General features: G+C 41.6%; 1 protein-coding gene across 1 annotated transcript in view; it reads left to right on the top strand.

The window, feature by feature from the left end:
- ELOVL6 (ELOVL fatty acid elongase 6) overlaps positions 1-18,985 on the top strand; it is a 77,867-nt gene extending 58,882 nt beyond the window's left edge. Inside the window, exons 3-4 of the mRNA XM_017805891.1 lie at positions 14,435-14,586; positions 16,569-18,985. Coding sequence (XP_017661380.1) covers positions 14,435-14,586; positions 16,569-16,993 — 577 coding nt within the window. The 3' untranslated portion in view covers positions 16,994-18,985. The remainder of the gene's footprint in view (positions 1-14,434; positions 14,587-16,568) is intronic.
- Positions 18,986-20,545: the final 1,560 nt, after the last annotated feature.

Genomic DNA, 20,545 nt, shown 5'->3' with positions numbered 1-20,545 from the left:
AAATATCTAAGAACTAGAAAATGTTTCTTGACAGAAAATCATCTCACCATGTATACAGCCTTCACAGGCTTCTCGGGAACTTCGCTACAACAAAAGTCCAATAATTATTATTTTGTGATGGAATAGTGACTTATTGCTCAAGAAGTAACAGCTTTCATCAAGAAACTGTTCCTGCAAGTTCCTAACCTCCATGAACCAGATAATCAGGGCGCAGTGTCAGGTAGCAGCACACTGGCAAGACCAGATGATAGGTGATAACTATTGATTAACTTGTAAGTGACTCTTTGGAAGTCAGAGGAGATGCAGAGATACATGGGTAGAACTGAAAAATTGTTTTTCATTCACTTAAGAAAACAGTTATATGTTTTTCAGCAGTGTATGATTACAAGGGTGTCCCTGTAAGCAGCTTATGCTATTCTCTCATGTTCTAGGGTAATGATTGAGTGCAGCTGCCCTTCAGCATGACCATTGCTCCTTGCTTATCTCTAGCAAAACCCAACGGGCCTTGTGTAGCTACCAAGTAGTCTGTAAGACTCTCCATGCAAGTATAACTCCTATTACCTTCACCAGTTGTATTCTCCTCTGTTACACAGACTACTGGTAGAGATCTAGCCCTGGCATTTGTTTTTCTGCTATGCTTTGTAAGCAGTGCAGCTCACAAAACTTCACTTTATTGACATTTTTGTACTCTGCTCTCAGGATTGTCTGAATATAGCTATTTGCAGTCATAGGGAAGGCAGGTCTAGGGGATCAAATTGCATTTCCTGGAGAGGGAATTCAGGCTCTGTGAGAAGGGACTGGAAGGCGATGGCTGTGGTAGATTGATTTTTATCCACACATATAAATAAGCCTTACGAGTAGTAGTTGCAGCAATTGGCAGAATTTGTTGAGCTTGCCACTTTAGCAAGGGAATATCAGATGGATTTTCTTCTACTGTGGTGTTAATGTGATTAAAATCTCCTGATGACAGTGTCCATTGATCGGGGGCCCTGCAGAGATGTCACTTTGAGTATGCTTACTGAGGTCCCCGGGGAAAGAAGGAAATAAGTTAAGTCTAGTTTTCTTTCCACTTTTGTCAATAAAACATACAAAGAAATGGTTTTGGGAACCAGGTGAGTTGTGACTAAGAAATCTACCGATGAGAGGGAAGGGCTGAAGGGAGTGGACCCACATGGAAGGATTTATTGCTGAGGAGAAAAAAAAGGCTGATGCAAGGCACACAGTATGTGGCCTCACTCAGAAACGACAGAGCAAGCTGTCACTTTAACGGACCTCATTACCCTCCCCAAAATTTATTGCATAGGATACTAAACACCACCCAGGCATGTATGCATATGCTTATGGGTATATAAACCTGCACAAATGGTATATTATTTCTTAGAGCCATGTAAAATATTTGCACAATTTTTAAATCACTCTGAGCTGGCCTAACATCAGGTTTTGATCCCAACTGCATTGAAAAAGTTGCTACAAAGGCATCTGGGTCAGATACGGTAGAGGTCTGAAAAGTAAGGCTTGTGTGCTTGGTTCAGTGATGGGAGTCTTTTTTAGAGATGGAAGGGGAATTCTCTCAAATTTTACTTTGGGATTTTGATAGGACTGAACCCAAACCTCAAAGTATGCGTGAATTTATGCAAAGAAAAGTCTTCTGCCAAAAAGAGTGATAAAAACTGCAAAGATCAGCATGAATTCTGCTCACATTCATGGTACTGATAGCCAGAGCACCTCATTATAAAACACATCCACTACTGCTAGCTATCAGATTTAGGATAAGCAAGAATCACACTGAAAAGAACATATTATTGCTCATCTTCCTCTTTTCTTACCTTTTTTTTGACAATGCTGTGGCTTGAACTCCACCTTGAACGAGTCTCCATCACTTTCAAGGAGGGCAAAGGAGGACTGTGTGGGTGAGCTGCGATATCCATCTGTTCTCCTTCCCAGTTAGGAAACGGGCAGGGGAAGAGGCTGAGGAGCAGCTGGGCAGTAAGGCATCAGAAGGATGGGGCTTGTTAAATTCTTGGTGTTCTCGTGCCCTTGCAGAGATAGTAACTATTTGTGTAAGTATGTTTTGGAGGAACCCAGTTTTGTTATTCAGAGCAGTGGATTACAGAGACAGAATTTGTAGTAAAAATAGTGGTACTTAATACAGCATTGGTATGGTTCCTGCTGCATTCTTGACTGTAGCATGTGTATTTCCAAGATTTTTAGTTAGTCCTGAAATTTTCTGTCACTCTGTAAAGGAACCGTGTTTGAAACAAGATCCAGCAGAGACACAAACCGCTGTCTTAAATGCCTTTTCAATGGTTCCCAGAGCAGAGCAGATGCTCAGAGCATGTGCCACATTTTGAACTCTCTAGTGCCAAGACTGGCTGGAAAAGTTCCTGCCTTCCATGGTCTTCGTTTTCCCCACTGTGACTAAGAGCAAAGAAATGATGTTATAAAAAAAAAGTAGAGGAGAGACTATTTTATCTGCATCATTCACCAGTCTAGTTAAACAGCATGGCCATGCAACCAGCCAGAGCAGCACAACTGGGCAGGCAGCAGGGCAGTGGAGGCAGCACCCTGCCTGCAGGGTGAGTGGTAAAGTAGCTCCAGTGCAAGAGGCCAGCAGAGCTCACTGTGGGATGCATGGGTACAGGAGCTCAGAGAGAGAAGTGCCACAGAGGGTGCCCATTGCACCTTTGAGGAGATGCCCACACCTCCTCAAAGAAAGTGAACATTTTCAAATAATGCATTACCTCTCCTGTCTCAGCTGGAGAGGTAAAAATTGCAAGTGGGAACAAAGGCGTTAGTCATTACAAGCTTTAAGGGAGTTTGGGAAGTTAGAAATATTTCCTAGTCTAAAACACTTGTGAAAATTGTGCTCTTAATTACAATGGTTTAGGCATTATGAAGAATATAGATACCTTGCAGCCTTTCAGACACATGGGCCGAAGAGGATGAGTTCTGCATTCTTTTTAAAGAATGAGATTAACATAAGTGCTCTTAAATGACTGTTAATTTTTGAAAACGTGCTTTTAAAGGTGTTCAGTTACCATAGGAAAAAAGTATATCATGAGACCAAGGTGCTTTTTCCATAATTTTTTTCTTGTCCCTGCCCATTGCAAGAGAATAAATAATGGTCCCAAATAAGTTCATATATATACTAAACTGGGGAGGACACAGGGAGTTCTTTCAAATATCTGCTAGCAACTTAATTGTAGTAACTGAGCACGTGGTTGTCTAAACACAGGGGTAAAATATGTTAGTACAAACCTCCTTCTCTGCTTTTGCAGTTTTATACTAAAATTGCTAAATATAGAATGAGCATGTAAATAGTTACCATAGTTTAGCAGCACCAGAGAAGACTCAGTAACGTTTCCACATCTGTGCCTGAAATTAGTTTTCTAAAAGGAAAAGATGAGAAAATTATAGCCAGTGTGATTTTTTTTTTCCCAGTGAAATGCAAACAGTATAGAGCAGAAAGAAGTTCAGCTTAGGTTATCAGCAATGTTATGATAGTCCTAAATCCGTATAAAAACAATCATTGCAGTCCTCTGCAAGACTGGCTTAGAAATAGTTAGATTTTTTCATTTTACAGTGAGAATTTAGGGTTTTGTTTTTGTCCACAGTTGACTCACTGGTTATGTCTTCAGGCTTTTCCTTCAAACACTTGGGTGGATAGAAGCCTTTCAAAATAAATTTCCCACAGAATCAATTGCTGTATTAAAAGTGCATTTTTTTAGTTTTATCAACTGAAGGCATTAGTAAAAGAGAACAGGAGTTTCTCAGAGTATTGGCATTGAATTTTTCACCTCACTGGCATAGCATGGCTTTTGTACCTGTTCATGTTGCAAGGAGTTAGGCAGCCCTCCCATCATGGATTCCGATCTGTGCCTGCTTTTCTTCTGTAGTCCACTGGTGCGAGTAGGGGGATCGGCAAGGAGCATTAATGCAAGCAATTGCAATGCTTAGAACAACTGCAAAAATTCCACAAGGGAGAAAATCCAAATATTTTCTCCTGTGGCTAGGGTCAGTTGCTGTGGTCTGGTCCTGTGCAAGCTCAAGAGGTGTGAGAGTTGAGGGGAGATACAAGCAGGGATGCTCTTAGAACTAACTCCATAGGTTCACATTCTCTGTGGCTTTTGTCCAGCTGTATCAGGCCAAATCCACACTGGTATTTGCCTAACATATCAAGGGAAAAGAGCGGGAAAGCAAGGATCTGAGTGAGTGTTAGGACTGGTCTTCTGGTTCGGTCAAAAACTTTTCGAGCTCTTAGTGTTTCTAGGACAGCTCAAGTTTGTAAACTTGTCTGTATGTCTCTGCCTATCAACCTGTATTTTTAGGTCTTGAAAGTGTGCTACCAAATTATCAAATGTGCAGACAATGAAGTCTGTTGTTAAGAAGTGTACCAATAGCTTTTAAGCCTATAAACTATTTATCTTGAAAGATATAGGTGTACCCCAGGTAATTAGGATGGAGAGTCTGGGACTTGAAGGTTTAGAAAGCAACTTTAAAAAGTGAAAAGAAAATCTGTAGTAGGTCAAAGAACTATTCCTCTTGAAGAAAATTCCTCCTACTGGAGCGTATTTACTGTTAATTCAGTAATACTATTTTCACTGATGAGGCCAGACCTCTTTCTGCTTACATCAAACAGACCTCATAGTAGGGCACTGAACCACAGCTCATGACATTGCACATCATTTCTCATCATGACTCAGACACAGATTTTTGACAGGACAATTAAATTTCAGTTTACCTCACCTCTCTGTCTTTGAAATGGCTCTTATGCTTAACCACCTTATGAGGCTGTCACGAGTAAAAAGGCCCTTAGGTTCTATGAGGTATTCACAAATACAATGCTAAGGGCCTTGAAGATGTCTACACAGACAGAAGTGTGAAGGAAGTTAGGTCTGAACCTGAAGAGACCCCATCTTATAAACAGCTTTGTACTTATCAGTTCTTCACACAGGAACATCTGGCCTAAAGCAGTTGCTGGCCTGAATATTATTAAGACGTTGGTAACTCTGGGACAGCCCAAGCTGGAGGTGGTAGGTCACTTGACTGTTGGAAAGAAGAGGAGACCAAAATTTTGGTGTGGCAACAAGAATGTCTGCTATGGGGAGAGAATGGAGATGACCTTTTCATCTTAGGTGGATTCAATGAGGAGACAGAGTCTTCTGGGGAGGTCCCTGAATTGGTTCTAGGAGGTAAAACAGAGAAGTGTCTTGTAACAACAGTCTTTCTGCAGGAAGAGGTCTCCTTTTCCTTCACTAACCTTGTCGTTGCTTGAAAGCACTTCAGAAATGTTGAAAGATGATGAAACAACAGCCTAATTACATTAATTTTCTTTGCCGTGTCTTATGAAAATAACGGTTGGGTTGAGTTCATCAGCTGTAATTTGAACAAGTGTCTCTCTAGGATTTCAAGGTACCTCACTGTTAAGAAGTCCTTTCTTTAAATGCTTATATAATAATTAAAAAATATTACATTTAGATTTAAGAGGGACCAAATCCATAGTCAGTACTATTCTTTTTCAGACTTCATCACTTACATGAATACTGTATCTCTGTGTATCCTTCACTCACCAAGAGACTGCTTAATTTAATTTGGGAAATGAAACCCTCTTCCACAAACCTAGCAAAATATTCTTAATAACCAGGTGCAGACTTAAAAAGCTGGTTCTTCTAGTCAGTTATTAATGCAAATGAATATTTCGTATAGACTGTCCTTTTGTCACATTGACCATTTAGGATCCTGGGTGCCAGATCCTTTCCCAGGTTGCTTTTCTGTGAGATCAGAGGACATGTCATATTGCATGACATGTAGCCACAGGTCTCATTAACTCTGTGAAATCAAAACAAGAGCCATTAATTCCATGTAGATCACTGAACAACATCCAAATGATAGCTTTCAGTCATTACCCACATTTCATTTATACTTAATGATTGGCTTCTTAGTGTATGGTTTCTCACTGTACAGTGCAAATATCATGATTTAGCAATCAAAGATAAGCCTAAAGCAACTTCATAGTTTCTACACCTATCTAAGTACAAGAAGATGCAGGATTTTATGGTAATTCATGGAACTTACATAACTTCAATCCTCTTGAATATCATCAAGGAAAACTAAGACAGGAGTCAAAACTAAGATAACGTTTAAGTAGTCTGACAACCTTTTTAGTGAAACTATATATTAAGATTTTCATAGGCTTAATTGATTCCTCCTTTCTTTCAGAAAATTTATTCCATCTGGAAAATACAACTTTTTTTTTAATCCTGTATCATCATGTATTGCACATTACCCAGTGAAGGTGGTGCTGCTCCTCTCCTCCCCCCACAGAGCTGGCTAAGTGTGGATGAAAGTGTACATCACTGGAAAAAAATCACAAGAAGAGTTAAGAGGTGATTCATTTAAAAAAAAAAGATAGAAGGAGTGGAACAGCTGCAATTAAATCTAGCCACTCCACAAACACCTCCCAGAGCAGCTTAGGTATCAGAAAGCAGATCAAAACAATTGCAAATTCTGGTGGGTTGTGCTGCTCCTTCACTACGTTCCTTCTCATGTCAAAACCCCCAGAAAGTGGGGCCTGGAGTACCCACATTCACTGTCTGTGATACCCTGTAAACATGTGCCTGTGGACGTGCAAGTTTAAGGAAACTTAATTAGCCAGGAAACATATTTATCACTCAACCTTTGCTTCAGTGTTCTGGAAGGTTGGTGTGTGACCAGGTTTCACCAGTCCTCTGCCTGCGGTGGAAGGAGTGCTGTCTCTGTCAGGCAGGCTCTTAAGGAGGCTACTCTCATGGTTTTAATTCACTTCCCAGCCTCAAAACAGTCTGGCATGTCTACCCACAAAAGGTTTTGGAACAAGAAGCTTTGAATAAGCACCAGGAAAAGTTAATTCTGGTCAGCACAAACCAGACTCTAATATTCTTTTCTCATTTGATACCACCCAGATAAACACTTTAACCTGGACGTTCCCTTCTGGTTTGGCTCAACTTTAAAAAGAAACTACCCTCTCTATAGCCATATCCTGGGAGAACGGGAAAAAATGCAGTTTTATCTATTTTGTTACAGATGATGAGGGCAGACTCCCATAAACCTTCTGTTTAGCTGCTAAAGTTTTGTTTGACAGTCTTCTCTTTTTGCCATAAAGGTTAGCAGTTTCCCAGAGTACTCTGTTCCTAGGGGACCTGAAACCACCACAAAATGTAAGGACAGATTCTAGATTGGGAGCAGGCCAATGGTTCATTAAATCTTCCATCTTTCCCACTGGTTTGATAATCACTGCCGAAATAACAACGCAGCAAGCACACTGTGATCCGACTACCTCACCTGTCTATGCAGATAATAGTTTAGGTATCTCTTCCTATAATACAGTGGTATTATATGTATGTATTCATATGTATTTAGTGTGTGGTCACCATACAAATGCATGTTCCCAGAACTCCTGCTCTGTTTGCCAGGTAGGACCTATTCTTGTATGCTTCCTGCCTGGAACGGGCCATTTCCCAACACTGGTCTGCCAACTTTATCTGAAGTCACCTACGAAAAAGTAATACTGTGGCAAGCATGGAAAAAACCATTCCCTGCGCTGGTTTGCAAGGCAAGTGGCCCCTCAAATGCCTGCATCCTCCAGAGGTGCCTTGGTATCTGTTGAGTCAGCCAAAAACTATCATTCCTTCTCATGTGGCCAAAGCAGGGTTTTATGGGAGACAAATAGAAATCTCCCACAAACAACTTAATTTGCAGCAACAAAATACATCAATTTCTAAAGAAATTAGTCATCTAGCCCTGTCCCTGCTATGTTATCTGCGTGCTGCACATCATTGATGGGCTGGTCCTCTGGGTCCAGGTAAGAGTGAGTGGCAAGAAGCTTACTTGTACCAGGTAGAGAGGAAAAACTCTATAAATACTTCTAGAGAACTGCAAAACAAACCTACCACTCATTTTGAAAAATTGCTTTGTTACAAACTTATTTTTAGGAATGAGTTGAAAAGAACAGCAAGGGAATGGTTGAAGGATGTGAGATGTTTCTTTCACATTAGTACACGCTGCTTTGTAATACTGGGAGTTTCTGAGTTTCTTTGCTCATGGGAGTTTCTTTACAGGTTTGACAACTGTCTTGTTGGGAAGTTCAGTGATGTTTGATGAAGCTGCATTTCTTTTCAAGAAACTTAGTTCTGAGAGTTGTTTGTCTTACATGTGCTTCCTCCCTGCGTTTCCTCAGTATCAGTTCATATTTTACATGTTTTCTGTTGCCTGGCTGAGCACAGAAATATTCTGCTGCCCCTTTTTAAGGTAACTGCTGTCTCTAGGTGTGCTCTTGGACTACCCTGCTGCTCGGGCCTGTCAGACCAAGGGGTTTCTGTGCTTCCTGTGCTCCTGTGCCTCAGCGTTAGCACGCCAACTCATTCCTCTTTCCTGAGGACTGTGGGTTTTAAATCAGAAGGGCACGGAAAGGTCATTTTATTACGTTAAGAGACCAGCTCTTCAGCGGCAGAAGGGAAACTTGGTATGTCCACCAAAACACTTCTGCTGAACAGAACGAGAAGTTGAATGTGGTTTGATTTGTCATGAAGGAAGGTTGTAGGAAGCTCCACTTTCTTCACCTGTTGCCTTTTAGAAGTTTCTTTTGAATTCAGAGTGCTTCCTCTGTAAATATTTCACATGCTAAAATGAAAAAAAAGAAGAGTCAACAAAAACTAAAGAACCTGCTTCCTTATTGCCATTCCAGTATAAGCTGGATGCAGTCAGAGGGCTGTGACTTGCATGTGTGGCCACCTCCTTGTGCTCCCAGGGCACAGACTCACCTGCTGGGACTCCTATGAGTCGCCATGTAAATAGGTTGGGACAGAATTAAGATTTCTTCTCTTTTGCAGCTGGACCCCAGGCTGGGAGCTGGAGCCGGACCTGTGGGAGCTCTGGCTGGGTGTATGGCCAGCTGACTGCTGGACTAGCCCAGCACGCCCAAGGCAGAGGATAGTCAGACACCTCAGAGACTAGTTAAACAGCTGGGTGCCAGTGGTTTGGGCCATGTTGAACAGCCTGTGGGCCTGGGTTAGGAGGGCTCTGCTTGAAGTCTCAACTAGCTCTTAATTTTGTGCAACTCAGCTGGGTCTTGCTGTCTGCAGACTCCCTGCTGCTCTCTGCTGGTGATGGGTACCTAGGATGGCATGCTTTTGAATAGATACTCCACTTCTGATCTCTAGCTTGTAGCTAACATATTTTTCATTCACCATAACTCTAGTCAAGACTTTTATCCCCTTCAATGCCATCTTTATCTGCATATACAGATTGCATGGTTTGTTTGGTTAAGTTCTTTTAAAAGATGCAAACCAGAGCAGAGACTTCCCACTGTGATTAGCCTTTAGGACATGTTACTATATTCTGTGCTGAACTTTAAAATTTGTTTTTATGTGGAAGTCCCATTCTCTGCACAGTTCCACAGTGTTGATCCTGGACTGGGATGTCCAGAGGTGTCAGGAGCCAAGTGCAGAGATGGGTCTGCATAGGAAGCAGCTCTAGCAAAAATGGGCAGTGACCTCCACTGTGAGGAGGAGCTGAGCCTGCTACAATGGCAGCTGGGATTGGACTGAGGTCTTGAGCTACCTGCTGCCCTCTTGGGCTTTTGAGAAACAAGTACTCCATTCCTTCCTAACAATTACGATGGAGACAGCAGAAAGCAGCTTCAGCATTCAACGCCTGCATTGTCTTCAGTATTCAACACCTAACCTGTGCCTAACCTGTGCATGGAATGTGTTTTGAGGTCCTCTGTTTTGTGTTTGTATGGCCAGGTTTTGGTAGCAGGACAACAGGGGTGTCTTCTGTGAGAAATTGCTAAAAACTTCCTCAGTGAATGCCAGCCAGCTCCAAGACATAGCCAGGGCTGGCCAAGGCCAACCTATCAGCAATGGTGGTAGCACCTCTGGGATAACATATTTAAGAACCACAAAAGTTACTGCTTGAGAGTGGTTGCAGATGGAGAAAGGAGTGAGAATATGTGGGAGAAACAGCCCTGCAGACACCAAGGTCAATGCAGGAGCAGGAGGAGGTGCTCCAGGTGCTGGAGCAGAGATTACCCTGTAGCCCGTGGTAAGGCAGCTGTGCCCCCTCCACCATGGAGGGCCATGGTGGAGCAGAAATCCACTTGTAACCCATGGAAGACCCCAGCAGAGCAGGTGGAAGCCCAAAGGAGGCTATAACCCTGTGGGAAGCCTGTGCTGGAGCAAACTCCCAGCTGGACCTGTAGACTGTGGAGAGAGGAGCCCACACTGGAGCAGGTTTGCTGTCAGGACTTAGGACTGCACAGGGGAACCACACTGGAGCAGTGTGTTCCTGAAGGACTGCACCCCACAGAAAGGACCCACACTGGAGCAGTTCATGAAGAGCTGCAGCTCCCAGGAAGGACTCACGTTGGAGAAGTTTGTGGAGGATTGTCACCTGTGGGAAGAATCCCATGCTGGAACAGGGGAATTGGCAGCACATCTCATATCAGGAAGAAGCAGCAGTGACAATGCATGAAAAAACTGACCACAACCCCTGTTCCTCATCCCCTGCTCCCTGAGCCTCTGGGGAGAGGAGGTAGAGAATTCAGGAGTAAAGTTACACCCAGGAAGAAGAGAAGAGAGGGTGTGTTTTTAAGGTTTAGTTTTTATTTCTCATTACCCTACCCTGATTTGTTTGGTAATAAAATCATTTCCCCAAGTCAACTCTCTTTTACCCGTGATGGTAACTGGTGAGTGATCCCTCCCTGCCCTTATCCTGACCTAGGAGCCTTTTGATATATTGTCTCTCCCCTGCCGAGGGGAGAGACTAATAGAGCATCTTTGGTGGGCACCTGGCGTCCAGCTACAGTCAAGCCACCAACCCTTGCTTGAAAATAAGTTTGAGAGGGAAAAGTATTAGTTTTTATTTTACTCATGGATATATTTTGATCATACTATGGACACTAAAAATATCAATTGGGCATTTGTTAATCTACAAGAGAAGTCACTGCCTGAAGGGAGGACAATGTAGGACATTTTGAGTCTGAATAGATGAGAGCGCTGCATTAGCTGGTGCAGTTTGTTTCTGATCGGTCTCTCTAGTTGCAAAAGACTGTAATTGTACAGTAAATCACTGCTACCTTATTTCTAAAATCCCTGCAGATGATTCCCACCAGACAGACTGCTTTGGTAAGCAGTTCATTTCAATGCTTCACAAAAGCTACAGCAGAGACCAGGGCGAGGACAGAATGAAGCAGAAGTGATTTACTGAGCAAGCAGTGTCATCACTCTGCTGCACATCATGTCTTTGCAAGATAGAAATTTGTTGGTCAGAAAAAAAAGATTAAGTGGTAGAGGCACAAAAAGCAGTCCTGGCTCTCTGGGTCCAAGACATGTTTGCAGTTGGGTATTAGACCTTTTTCTGTCTCTGATGGCGCGCACTTGTTCTCAAGGTAGTGTTTTGGCATGCAGCACATCTCATATCAGCTACCTGCTCACAGTGTCTATTTAGGTGATTGAATCAGTTACTTCTAGTTTGCTATCCTTACTCATAAAACCTTCCGTTGTGAGTTATACAGAAATGTAACTTGGTTTCTACTGATGAAAATTCAGATTAGTCTGACTCACACTGTGTAGAGCAGTAACTGGAGTCACTTCTAGAGTCATAGAACTAGGGGAAGCCACCATCCTCTGGAATTATAGAAAAGTAAGTGTGTGTGTGAATGAATGTGTGTGTGCAAGTGCACTCCAGGGAGAACTCTGCAGTACTTGCTAAACAGAAAGATAGGAAGAACTACATCAATATAATCTCAGGCAGAGCAAAGGGAGACTGTAATCCAAAGGCCTGAAACGGTCAGTGTGTGACCATCAATATAATCTCAAGCACAGCAAAGGGAGACTCTTTGGCTCTGTTATCAGTCCAGATTAGATCTCTGGGTGTCCATACTCAATCACAGTTAAAGCAATGTTTGCCTGTTGCTTGAACAAGCGCTCTTCTCATCTGGGATTGTGTTCAAGGCACAGAATTCTCTTTGGGTTTAAAACTTTATTAATAAATTATTTTTTAAAAAGGCAGTGTAGCTTCTTTACAAGAAAAGGCATATTGCTTGCAGCTATTTGATTTTATAATTTAAAATTTCCTTTTTTCCCCCATTTTAATGTCAGCAGTGAGGTATTTGCTAATGGGAGAATCAGCGTATCATTAGGTATTCTGTCTGATCTTCCTCCACCCAGTTTTGCCACCACCCAAAACATAGTAGCAAGCAGCAGCATGCCCTGGCTAGCCTGAGGAGTTCACTGCCTCAGGAGGTGATCAGATCACGTCTCTGTCAGGATCTCCTGTCTTCTTGGGAATGAGAAATGCAACTCCTGAAAAAAAAAGTGCATGTGTTAAATGCCAAAGAGAAGACACAGAATGAGTTGCACCTCATTTCAAAACTCCTCCTGCAGGTTTTGGCAGTCTGCTGACTTAAAAGGACTGATGCTTGAAAGACATAAGAAAAGTGTGCTGAGAGAGCATTTCTGGGAGGAAACAACCCTTCATGGAGAGGATACCCTATGGGCTGCATAGATGCTAAGAATACTGTGCTGTCTTTTCTGCACACGGGAGTGGATGAACACAAGAGACTGCAGTAGCTGTCCTGCCTAAGCCTGGGAATGCAGGCATTGCTTTGGGCAGTGCTAATGGGAAACCCAGGTTCAGCTGAACTTCTTCAGCATACCTGTACCACAGCAGGAGGGTTGTTTATTTGCACATAGCTCAAGAGGACTCATCAGGCAATAGAGCCCATGAGCAAATACCACTATGCAAATAGCAAATAATAATAGTAGCTTCATAAGTGCTCACATTTGTATGAATTTCCTGATGGCACAGTGAAACCACATGCAATGGTTGCCTCAGAAGATACTGGTGGGAGAGCCAAGATGTAGCATTTCTCCCTGGGCGTGACCTGGCTGTAGAGCCCCATCTGTGATGCCACTGACAGCCTGAGGAGCACCAGACAGTGTGGTACTCCACTTGGTTGCAGTGGACAGGGGAGAGCAAGTTGCACTTGCTTAGCAGCAGACAGATTTGACTGGGTATGTCAGTGCTGCAGATTTGAAAATCTAAATACTTTATGCAAATCATATAAAAGTTTAAGTAAGCAGTATTTGTGTTCAGCAGGCTTACTAGAACCGTCTGGTCAGACCAAGTGCCATAAGGACTGCCGTAGACCTCAGCTTTTGAGGCTGTCTTGGTGATTTTAATACATGTTTTTTAAATACTGACTTCACAAGACAAGGACAAATAACAGAGAATCTAAAACTTCAGAGGAACTGTTCCTTATTTCACATACTTTGCATAAATGGTAGCGTGCATTGCCCACATGGGTTTATACTTCAGTTTTAGGTGGCTTGTTTTGCCTGCTGCCAGGCTATAGTCATGAAAGAAGCAAGGCAGAGCAGGAACCAGGGTAGGTCAAGGTCACAAAGAAGTAGGAGGGGAGATAAGATGGAGCTGGGTAGAGGGACGAGGACATACAATATAGGCATAAAGTAAGATATACTCAACCTCAAATGAGATTGGGTCTGTTTTTCTTCCTTTTTCTTGAAAGCTACTTCCTTCACGTAGTATTCATCAACACTTATAAAGGGCCAACAAGCTACAATGGTAGACAAGGGGCAAGCATGTTCTCGCTGTAAAAGTGAGTCGGTTTCTTCTGCAGAGCTCCTTGCTGCTGCGAAAGAAGCCTTTGTTCCTTATATCAGCTGGATGTCAACCTATCCCCTCTGTAATTGCACTAAATTAATATAGTTGCAAATCTCTCGATGTTTCTAATTTACAGAACACTGTTACCTTGCATCTCACTTTGATGAGATGAGGGTGAATCTGCTGTTTACGGCTTGATTCAACTGGTGGTTCCCTCTGTTAGCAGTGACCCATTAAGAGATGAAGTCAAGCATGTGCACCAAAACACCAGCCCTGACTGAGACAATCCATCAAAATCTGTATGTCCTGCCTGGGTTTGCCTGTGGGTATAACAAACGCAGGGAAAGACAAGAGAAAACTCTGAGAAAACCAGAAGAGGGAATTTGTCCTGATTATCATGATGATACAGCTCTTTATCAACTCATTTTGTCTAGTTTCCCGGCCATCAGCTGCAAAACTCTGCATGTCGTTTTGAGCTGAAGTAGATGTTTCTCTGCTCCTGAAAACTGAAGGATCATTCCTGTAGTAATGAAATAAAAACCATTGATGTTACCATTCCAGACTTTCACCAGGGGATACGGCTGCAGTCCAGTTTATGAGTCTGAGTTCAAAATAAATTCCTAGAAGCCAGCAGAGTTGTTTCAGGTTTTAGGCTGTCTCAAATTTACTATTTCAGCACATTTTTGGCCTTTTTCCCTTAATAATTTGAAGTCATGGCACGTAGATTTCAAATGTCCACTTAACTTTCTTATTTTCTCTTTTTGTTTTAAAGTATATTCGGTGCTGTTCGAACTGGTGCTTATATGCTGTACATTTTGATGACCAAAGGCCTGAAACAGTCAGTGTGTGACCAGAGTTTTTACATTGGACCTGTCAGCAAATTCTGGGCATATGCATTTGTGCTAAGCAAAGCACCCGAACTAGGTGAGTACCCTCTCTCTCTTTCTCTCACTGTGCATATTTAGAGCAGAAATGTCCATGCAGGAAGCACAAGAAGGGTCTCAGTGCTGTCAAAACCTCATTTAAGTCTTATAAAAACTGAGTAAACATAAACGAAGCCCAAACTGCATGTTTTAGTCTCTAGAGATTAATTCCAGCCTGGCTAAGTTAGAGCAATGTGCAGTTGAATAAGACCATTCCCAACCCAGGAATAAACTGCAGTGATTATACATAACAGGGCAGTCAAGAGGTAAAAGCAACCTGGTACATACTTCTTCCTGAGCTGCTTGTAGGTAAATAAGAGTAGCATAATTGTCAGTCACTGACCCCACGGGTACAGAAATGAAGGCTGGGCTGTAGCAGCTATGTCAGCAAGAAGCTTTGAGTCAGGTTCTGCCTCCATTCTGTAGCATTCATCCTTTAATACACATCTAAGTATACAATTAGGAAGCATTGAAAGCTGTGGCTGTCTGCTTCCTCTGAATAGAAACAAATTTCCCATAATATGTCTAGCTTTTCCAGTCTTTATTCTTATGAACTTCTATCTTTCCAACAGCTTTTCTGGTAAGGATATTTATGATAAATGTGCCAAAGGCAACTTAATAGTCTTAATGTGTTCTCATTCACAGCTTATTAGTGTAAGAAAGGATTGCTTTAATGGAAAGGAGGAGGCAATGATTTAGCAGCCCTCCAGCTTTCATTTTGGAGGATGTTCTCACTAAACCTCAAAGGGCTGCAGCTATCACTGTGTTCAGGTGTACAGCAAAAATAAGACTTTACCTTTCAGTGGATAATTTGATTCAGAAAATTAGAGCAAAGAAATTCATCAGCATGAAAACTAGAAAGAGACAGACACCAGTTGCCTTGCTGTGTCAGAATCCCTTGTTTTCCTGCTGCTTAAATTGCTGCAAACCCAAAGAAATGTAGTTGTTAAAACTGGGAGACATCAGCTAGAACTGCACAGCAACAATAAATTGAACATATGATTACTTATTAAAATGTGAATCAACATCTTCAAGCTAATGAAGTAAACAGTAGCATTATGGCTCATTATAGACCTTGTGCAGACGGTGCAGTTTTGCTTCCACCCATGACTAATATTCATGATATAGATTTCCTTAAATCTATCCTATATAAATCTATTCCATATAAATCAAAATAAGTCCCCAGATTCAAATCTCAGGGATCTTTTTGGAAACACTGTGCCTATAACAATGGAAAACAAGTAACATACATATATCCGTATATCTAATTGAGATGCTCATTGCAATCACAAAAAGCAGAAGGAAGAAAAAAAGCAGGAAAGAGGAATAAAATTTACTTTTCTACGATAGTAAGATAAATTTGCCTGAAGTGGATGTGCATTTCAACAAAACCCAAATTTCTTTCTATAAGAAATTTATGTTATTGTCTGCCTCACAATAACATACTTTTCAGTATTGTGGGTTGTGTATGCAATAGCCTTTTGCATATTATCTCAAAAGGCTCTACTGATTTTAACTAGGTTAAGTTTCCATGTAGACATTTGAATCAGAGGACAGTGTGCTGCTTCCTCTTCAGATTTTCTGCTCTCTATTGAACTGCATTTCTCTTCCAGGGACTGTATGTAATGGACAGTCTCACATCAGAGATGATACACATACATCAGCCTACCTCACCTCAGATTTTCATGGATTACGTTTGCAGCAAAGGGCTGCCATGTAAACCTATGGAGTTTTCAAATGGGGATTATTCACACAGGAAAATGTAGATACTCTGGTTTTCTAAAGATTGCATAGAGATTAGGAGCCAAACTGGCTCTCGGATCAAACAAGCTCTCAGATCTAGAGCTGAGGTGTTTTTTTCTTGCTCCAAGGTAGTATATACTACAGCAACAGCAAAGGGAAGAGAGCACTGCATTAATTATAGAATTGTTTAATATGTTTCTCCATTCTTCCCCCCCTTTTTTTTTTTTTGTTTTGTTACAGGTGATACTATATTCATTATTCTTAGGAAACAGAAGCTCATCTTCTTACACTGGTACCATCACATTACTGTGTTACTTTATTCTTGGTATTCCTACAAGGACATGGTGGCTGGCGGCGGCTGGTTCATGACCATGAACTATGGAGTACACGCTGTTATGTACTCTTACTATGCCTTGCGGGCTGCTGGCTTCAGAGTCTCACGCAAGTTTGCCATGTTCATCACCTTGTCGCAGATCACTCAGATGTTGATCGGTTGCGTGATCAATTACCTGGTCTTCTCCTGGATGCAGCAGGGCCAGTGCCATTCCCACGTGCAGAACATCATCTGGTCCTCTCTCATGTACCTCAGCTACTTTGTGCTCTTCTGCCATTTTTTCTTTGAGGCCTATATTGGCAAAACCAGAAAAGAAAGGAAGGTTGACTAGTGGTAGAAATGAGAAGCCATAGCTCAGGGTCATCAAGAAAAAAAAATTATAAGAAAAAAAAAGGCACAAGGAAACATATATGTATGGTGCAGCTAAAACTTGGCAGCTTAGGGAAAGTTAGCTTGGTTTAACCCAGTAAGTTTATGATCCTATCATGGTGAGGACTCACTGAATTCTACTCTATCTCAAAGGACTGCTGATGAAAGACAACTTCCTTCTTGTACCTGTCTGCTCTAGAAAAGAAAGGTGGAAAGAAAGAAGGGGGGAAAAAAGAAAAGAAAAAAGGAAAGAAGAAAGAGAAGAAAAGAGAAGAAAAGAGAAATGGAATAATGTTGAGGGGGGGGAAAGTATGTTAAATAAGCAGTGTGTTTCCCCAGGGTGGAGGAGAGACTTTTATTTAAAAAAAAAAAAGATTTCTAAATCCTTTCTAATAATTTATCAGCATTAAACTTGAACAAAACAAAGCAGAAGTGACAAAAAAATCTGTCTATGATAGCAGTAAGATTGCAGAATTAAAATCTTTTCCATAGAAGGTTGATACCTTTAGCCAAAATGAAGCTGAAAAGGATGTTTCCTGCATGGAAACTTGCTGAACTCCACACTGTGGTCATGAATGAAAAAGAGAAGAGATTGATTTCTCTGCTATGTACTCTGTCAGGAGAGCAGATCTGGGACACAGAGTCACCTCCCTCAGAAGGTGGAAAGGAGCAGTACTTTTACAAGAGTTTAATGTGAAAAGATGCACTGTTGCAATACATATCTCAGAGAGTGCATTTTCCAAGTGCATTTTTCAGTTAAAGGCAAGGAATTTCTACAGCAGGATAAGTCATAGAGGGTTAAATCAATCAATCAATATTTGCTAAATTAACAGGGGCTAATAGCAGAGGGATGTTCAGGAAGGAGAGGGAGACAACTCCTCTAATGTGATTTTTAGGAATTATCTGTTACTCTTGATTTAGCCTGCAGCAACACTGAATTAAATGGGGGAAATCGGAAGAAATCCTAGTTAGTGAGAAGAGAGTGATATATCTGCCCACTGTTTTCAGAACAGAGCCCTGTGGTACAACATGGATTCCGTGTTTTTGTGGACGCAAGGGTGCCTGCCTGGGTTAGAAGAGGTGGCAGGACTGCACGACATTGGGTATCACTGTGCTTCTGCATCTGCCTCCTGGGCAGTGCAAAGATGTTTAAAGTGCCCTCCTCTGGTCATGTGGAGATACTACTACAAAACATACTTGGAATAGGTTTTTCTTGAGATTTGTATAGGAAAAATTAGTCTAAACGAAGTAATTTTGCTGCAACAGCTTGACTCTAAAGTCCAGAGAGAATTATCCTTCATTAAATATATATGTATCTCTGCAGAATCTGTACTGTAACTGACCACTTAAGAGGACATTCTTTCTTCTATGAAGTCAGCTACAGATATAAGGAGAAACATATTTCACTCTGAACCTTAGAGAGTTAGTTGAGAACAGCCATATTCTTTCAAAGACAAGTAGGTTGCATTATCTGTGATATTTCAGTCCTTACAAAGCCAAATAAAATGTGTAAAAGTTCCTAGTATTTCAAAGACGCAAGTATGTAAACTTGATGTTAAATGTGTTAATGTAGTATTCTAAATTGTAACAGCTAGGTAGTTTAACTAAAAAATTAGAAGAGCTAGATCAACAAAATAGGGACTGCTGTTCTGCATAGGATATACACACACCTATAACTACACCCATATACACATTCTGTGAATTGTCAACAAGAAAAAGCAGCCCAGTGGCAGAGAATCACGTTTCCTGGCTAATGCATAAGATTGTCATTATCTTTCTTGCTTTAATTTGAGATTGTACAGTACAAAAGGGTTTTCTTAATTATGATTTTTAGCTTTAATTGTGCTGTCATTCATGAAACAGAGCTGCTTTAGTATCCTGTTAAGAGATGACAAGGGCTTTCGGTGTCTCATTATATACAAAAGAAAAACAAATAAAGTTACATTCCATATTATGTGAATGGTCTTACAAATCAAAAGCCTATTCAGGCTAAAATCATAATTATAACAAGCAGAAAACGAGTTTACATTTGTGTTATTTAAGTTATTGATGTGCTGACGTTATTTTATCGTACAAAACATAGCAAAATGTGATATGCAGTAATGAAGCTATGATATTCATTAATAGGACTACTGTATACGTGGAAATATTAGACAAAACCAATTAAATGTGTAAACCATTTTGTTATACAGCTTGGGAGTAGATAATTATAATGCTAAATAAGCCTTTTTCCTCATGTTTAATTTTGCCCTGGCTAAAAAGCAGGTTAAAAAGACCGATTAAGAGTGGAAAAGGCAAAATTAAAGTCAAGCTGCAATTAGCTGATAAGCATTGGTAGAAGTCCACCATGGTGCCATTTAGACCCTCAGTCCTGTGTGTCTTGAGTTCTTCAAATAGAGCAAGAGGGGGTGGAAGTGGTCCAATGTCTGGAGCTGAAGCTGGAGCAGAAGTCTTGGACTCTGTGAAGTCAGTGGAGGCTTTGCTTTGCTTTGAACAGAGCTGGCGTGCCTGACTGCCTTTTGTCTGAGCAGAGGGGAAGGAACTGTGCACATCTCCTGCTACTTTGAGGCTTATGACTCATGACTTAAAAACCCCATAAACTTTATCTATAAGAAGTGATATCGCAGCATGGCAGGGACTTGTGGCCTCAGTGTAACAAAGGCAGAAAACAGGATGGGTTACAAACAACCACCTACCATGTTTCATACTCTGTTTTCCTTAATGGCATAAAAAAACCCCACACCTCTCTGTGCTGGATGGCAATGCTGGCAATGCTGACACTGACTTCAGTGGAGCAAGAATTTCACCTGCTCCTTCCCCATCCTCCCAAAGCCTTTGTAGGTACCTCTGCACCATTCCCAGCACCTGCTCCTCAGTGTGCCCACTACCCTACTAGCCAAGGCTGGGTGGGCAAGGGCCAGCTTCCTTGCTGCCTGGGAAGCGGCTCCAGCGCAGACACCACCCCAAGTGACCTCCTCAACAGACAGTGCACACGTACCCCTGGTGTGGAGGGGTTACTCAGCACAAATTCAGTGGGCACCCTGGCGGGGGACTAGGCTGCAGACAAGTGTACATGTAGGGAAGGGGCAGCAAGATCAGACACGTAAAGTACAGTGGTAAATTAGGGTACATTTATCGCCACTCTGGGAATTGGCTGTCACAATGCCATTTGCTTCAGGAGATGACATCACACATGCATTTACACAGGTCCTATGGCCTTACTATTCCATTAGGCTTTTCCTCTGAGGTTTTCCACTGAAGTCAAAGGTGTAACTGGCATTAAAGAATTTGAGGATAAGACAAAAGCAAGTTACATTGTTTTTCTTACTTCCCCCCAAATAAAACATACATGCATAATATTTAGACATCACATTTAACCCACTCACCTGTACAAACACTGAGCCAGTCAATCCTAATGTAGTGACACCTCAGCAATACTCCAGCTGTTCCAACCTGTGAGCCACAAGATACTTGGGTCTTATTTATTTCTGCTGATTTGAGCCTTGGAGTCACG

This window comes from Lepidothrix coronata, unplaced genomic scaffold (assembly GCF_001604755.1).
Source record: "Lepidothrix coronata isolate B3197 unplaced genomic scaffold, Lepidothrix_coronata-1.0 Scaffold13, whole genome shotgun sequence".
Classification (NCBI taxonomy): domain Eukaryota; kingdom Metazoa; phylum Chordata; class Aves; order Passeriformes; family Pipridae; genus Lepidothrix; species Lepidothrix coronata.
The sequence above is the reverse complement of the archived record's forward strand: the minus strand, read 5'-3'. Positions and strand labels throughout refer to the sequence as shown.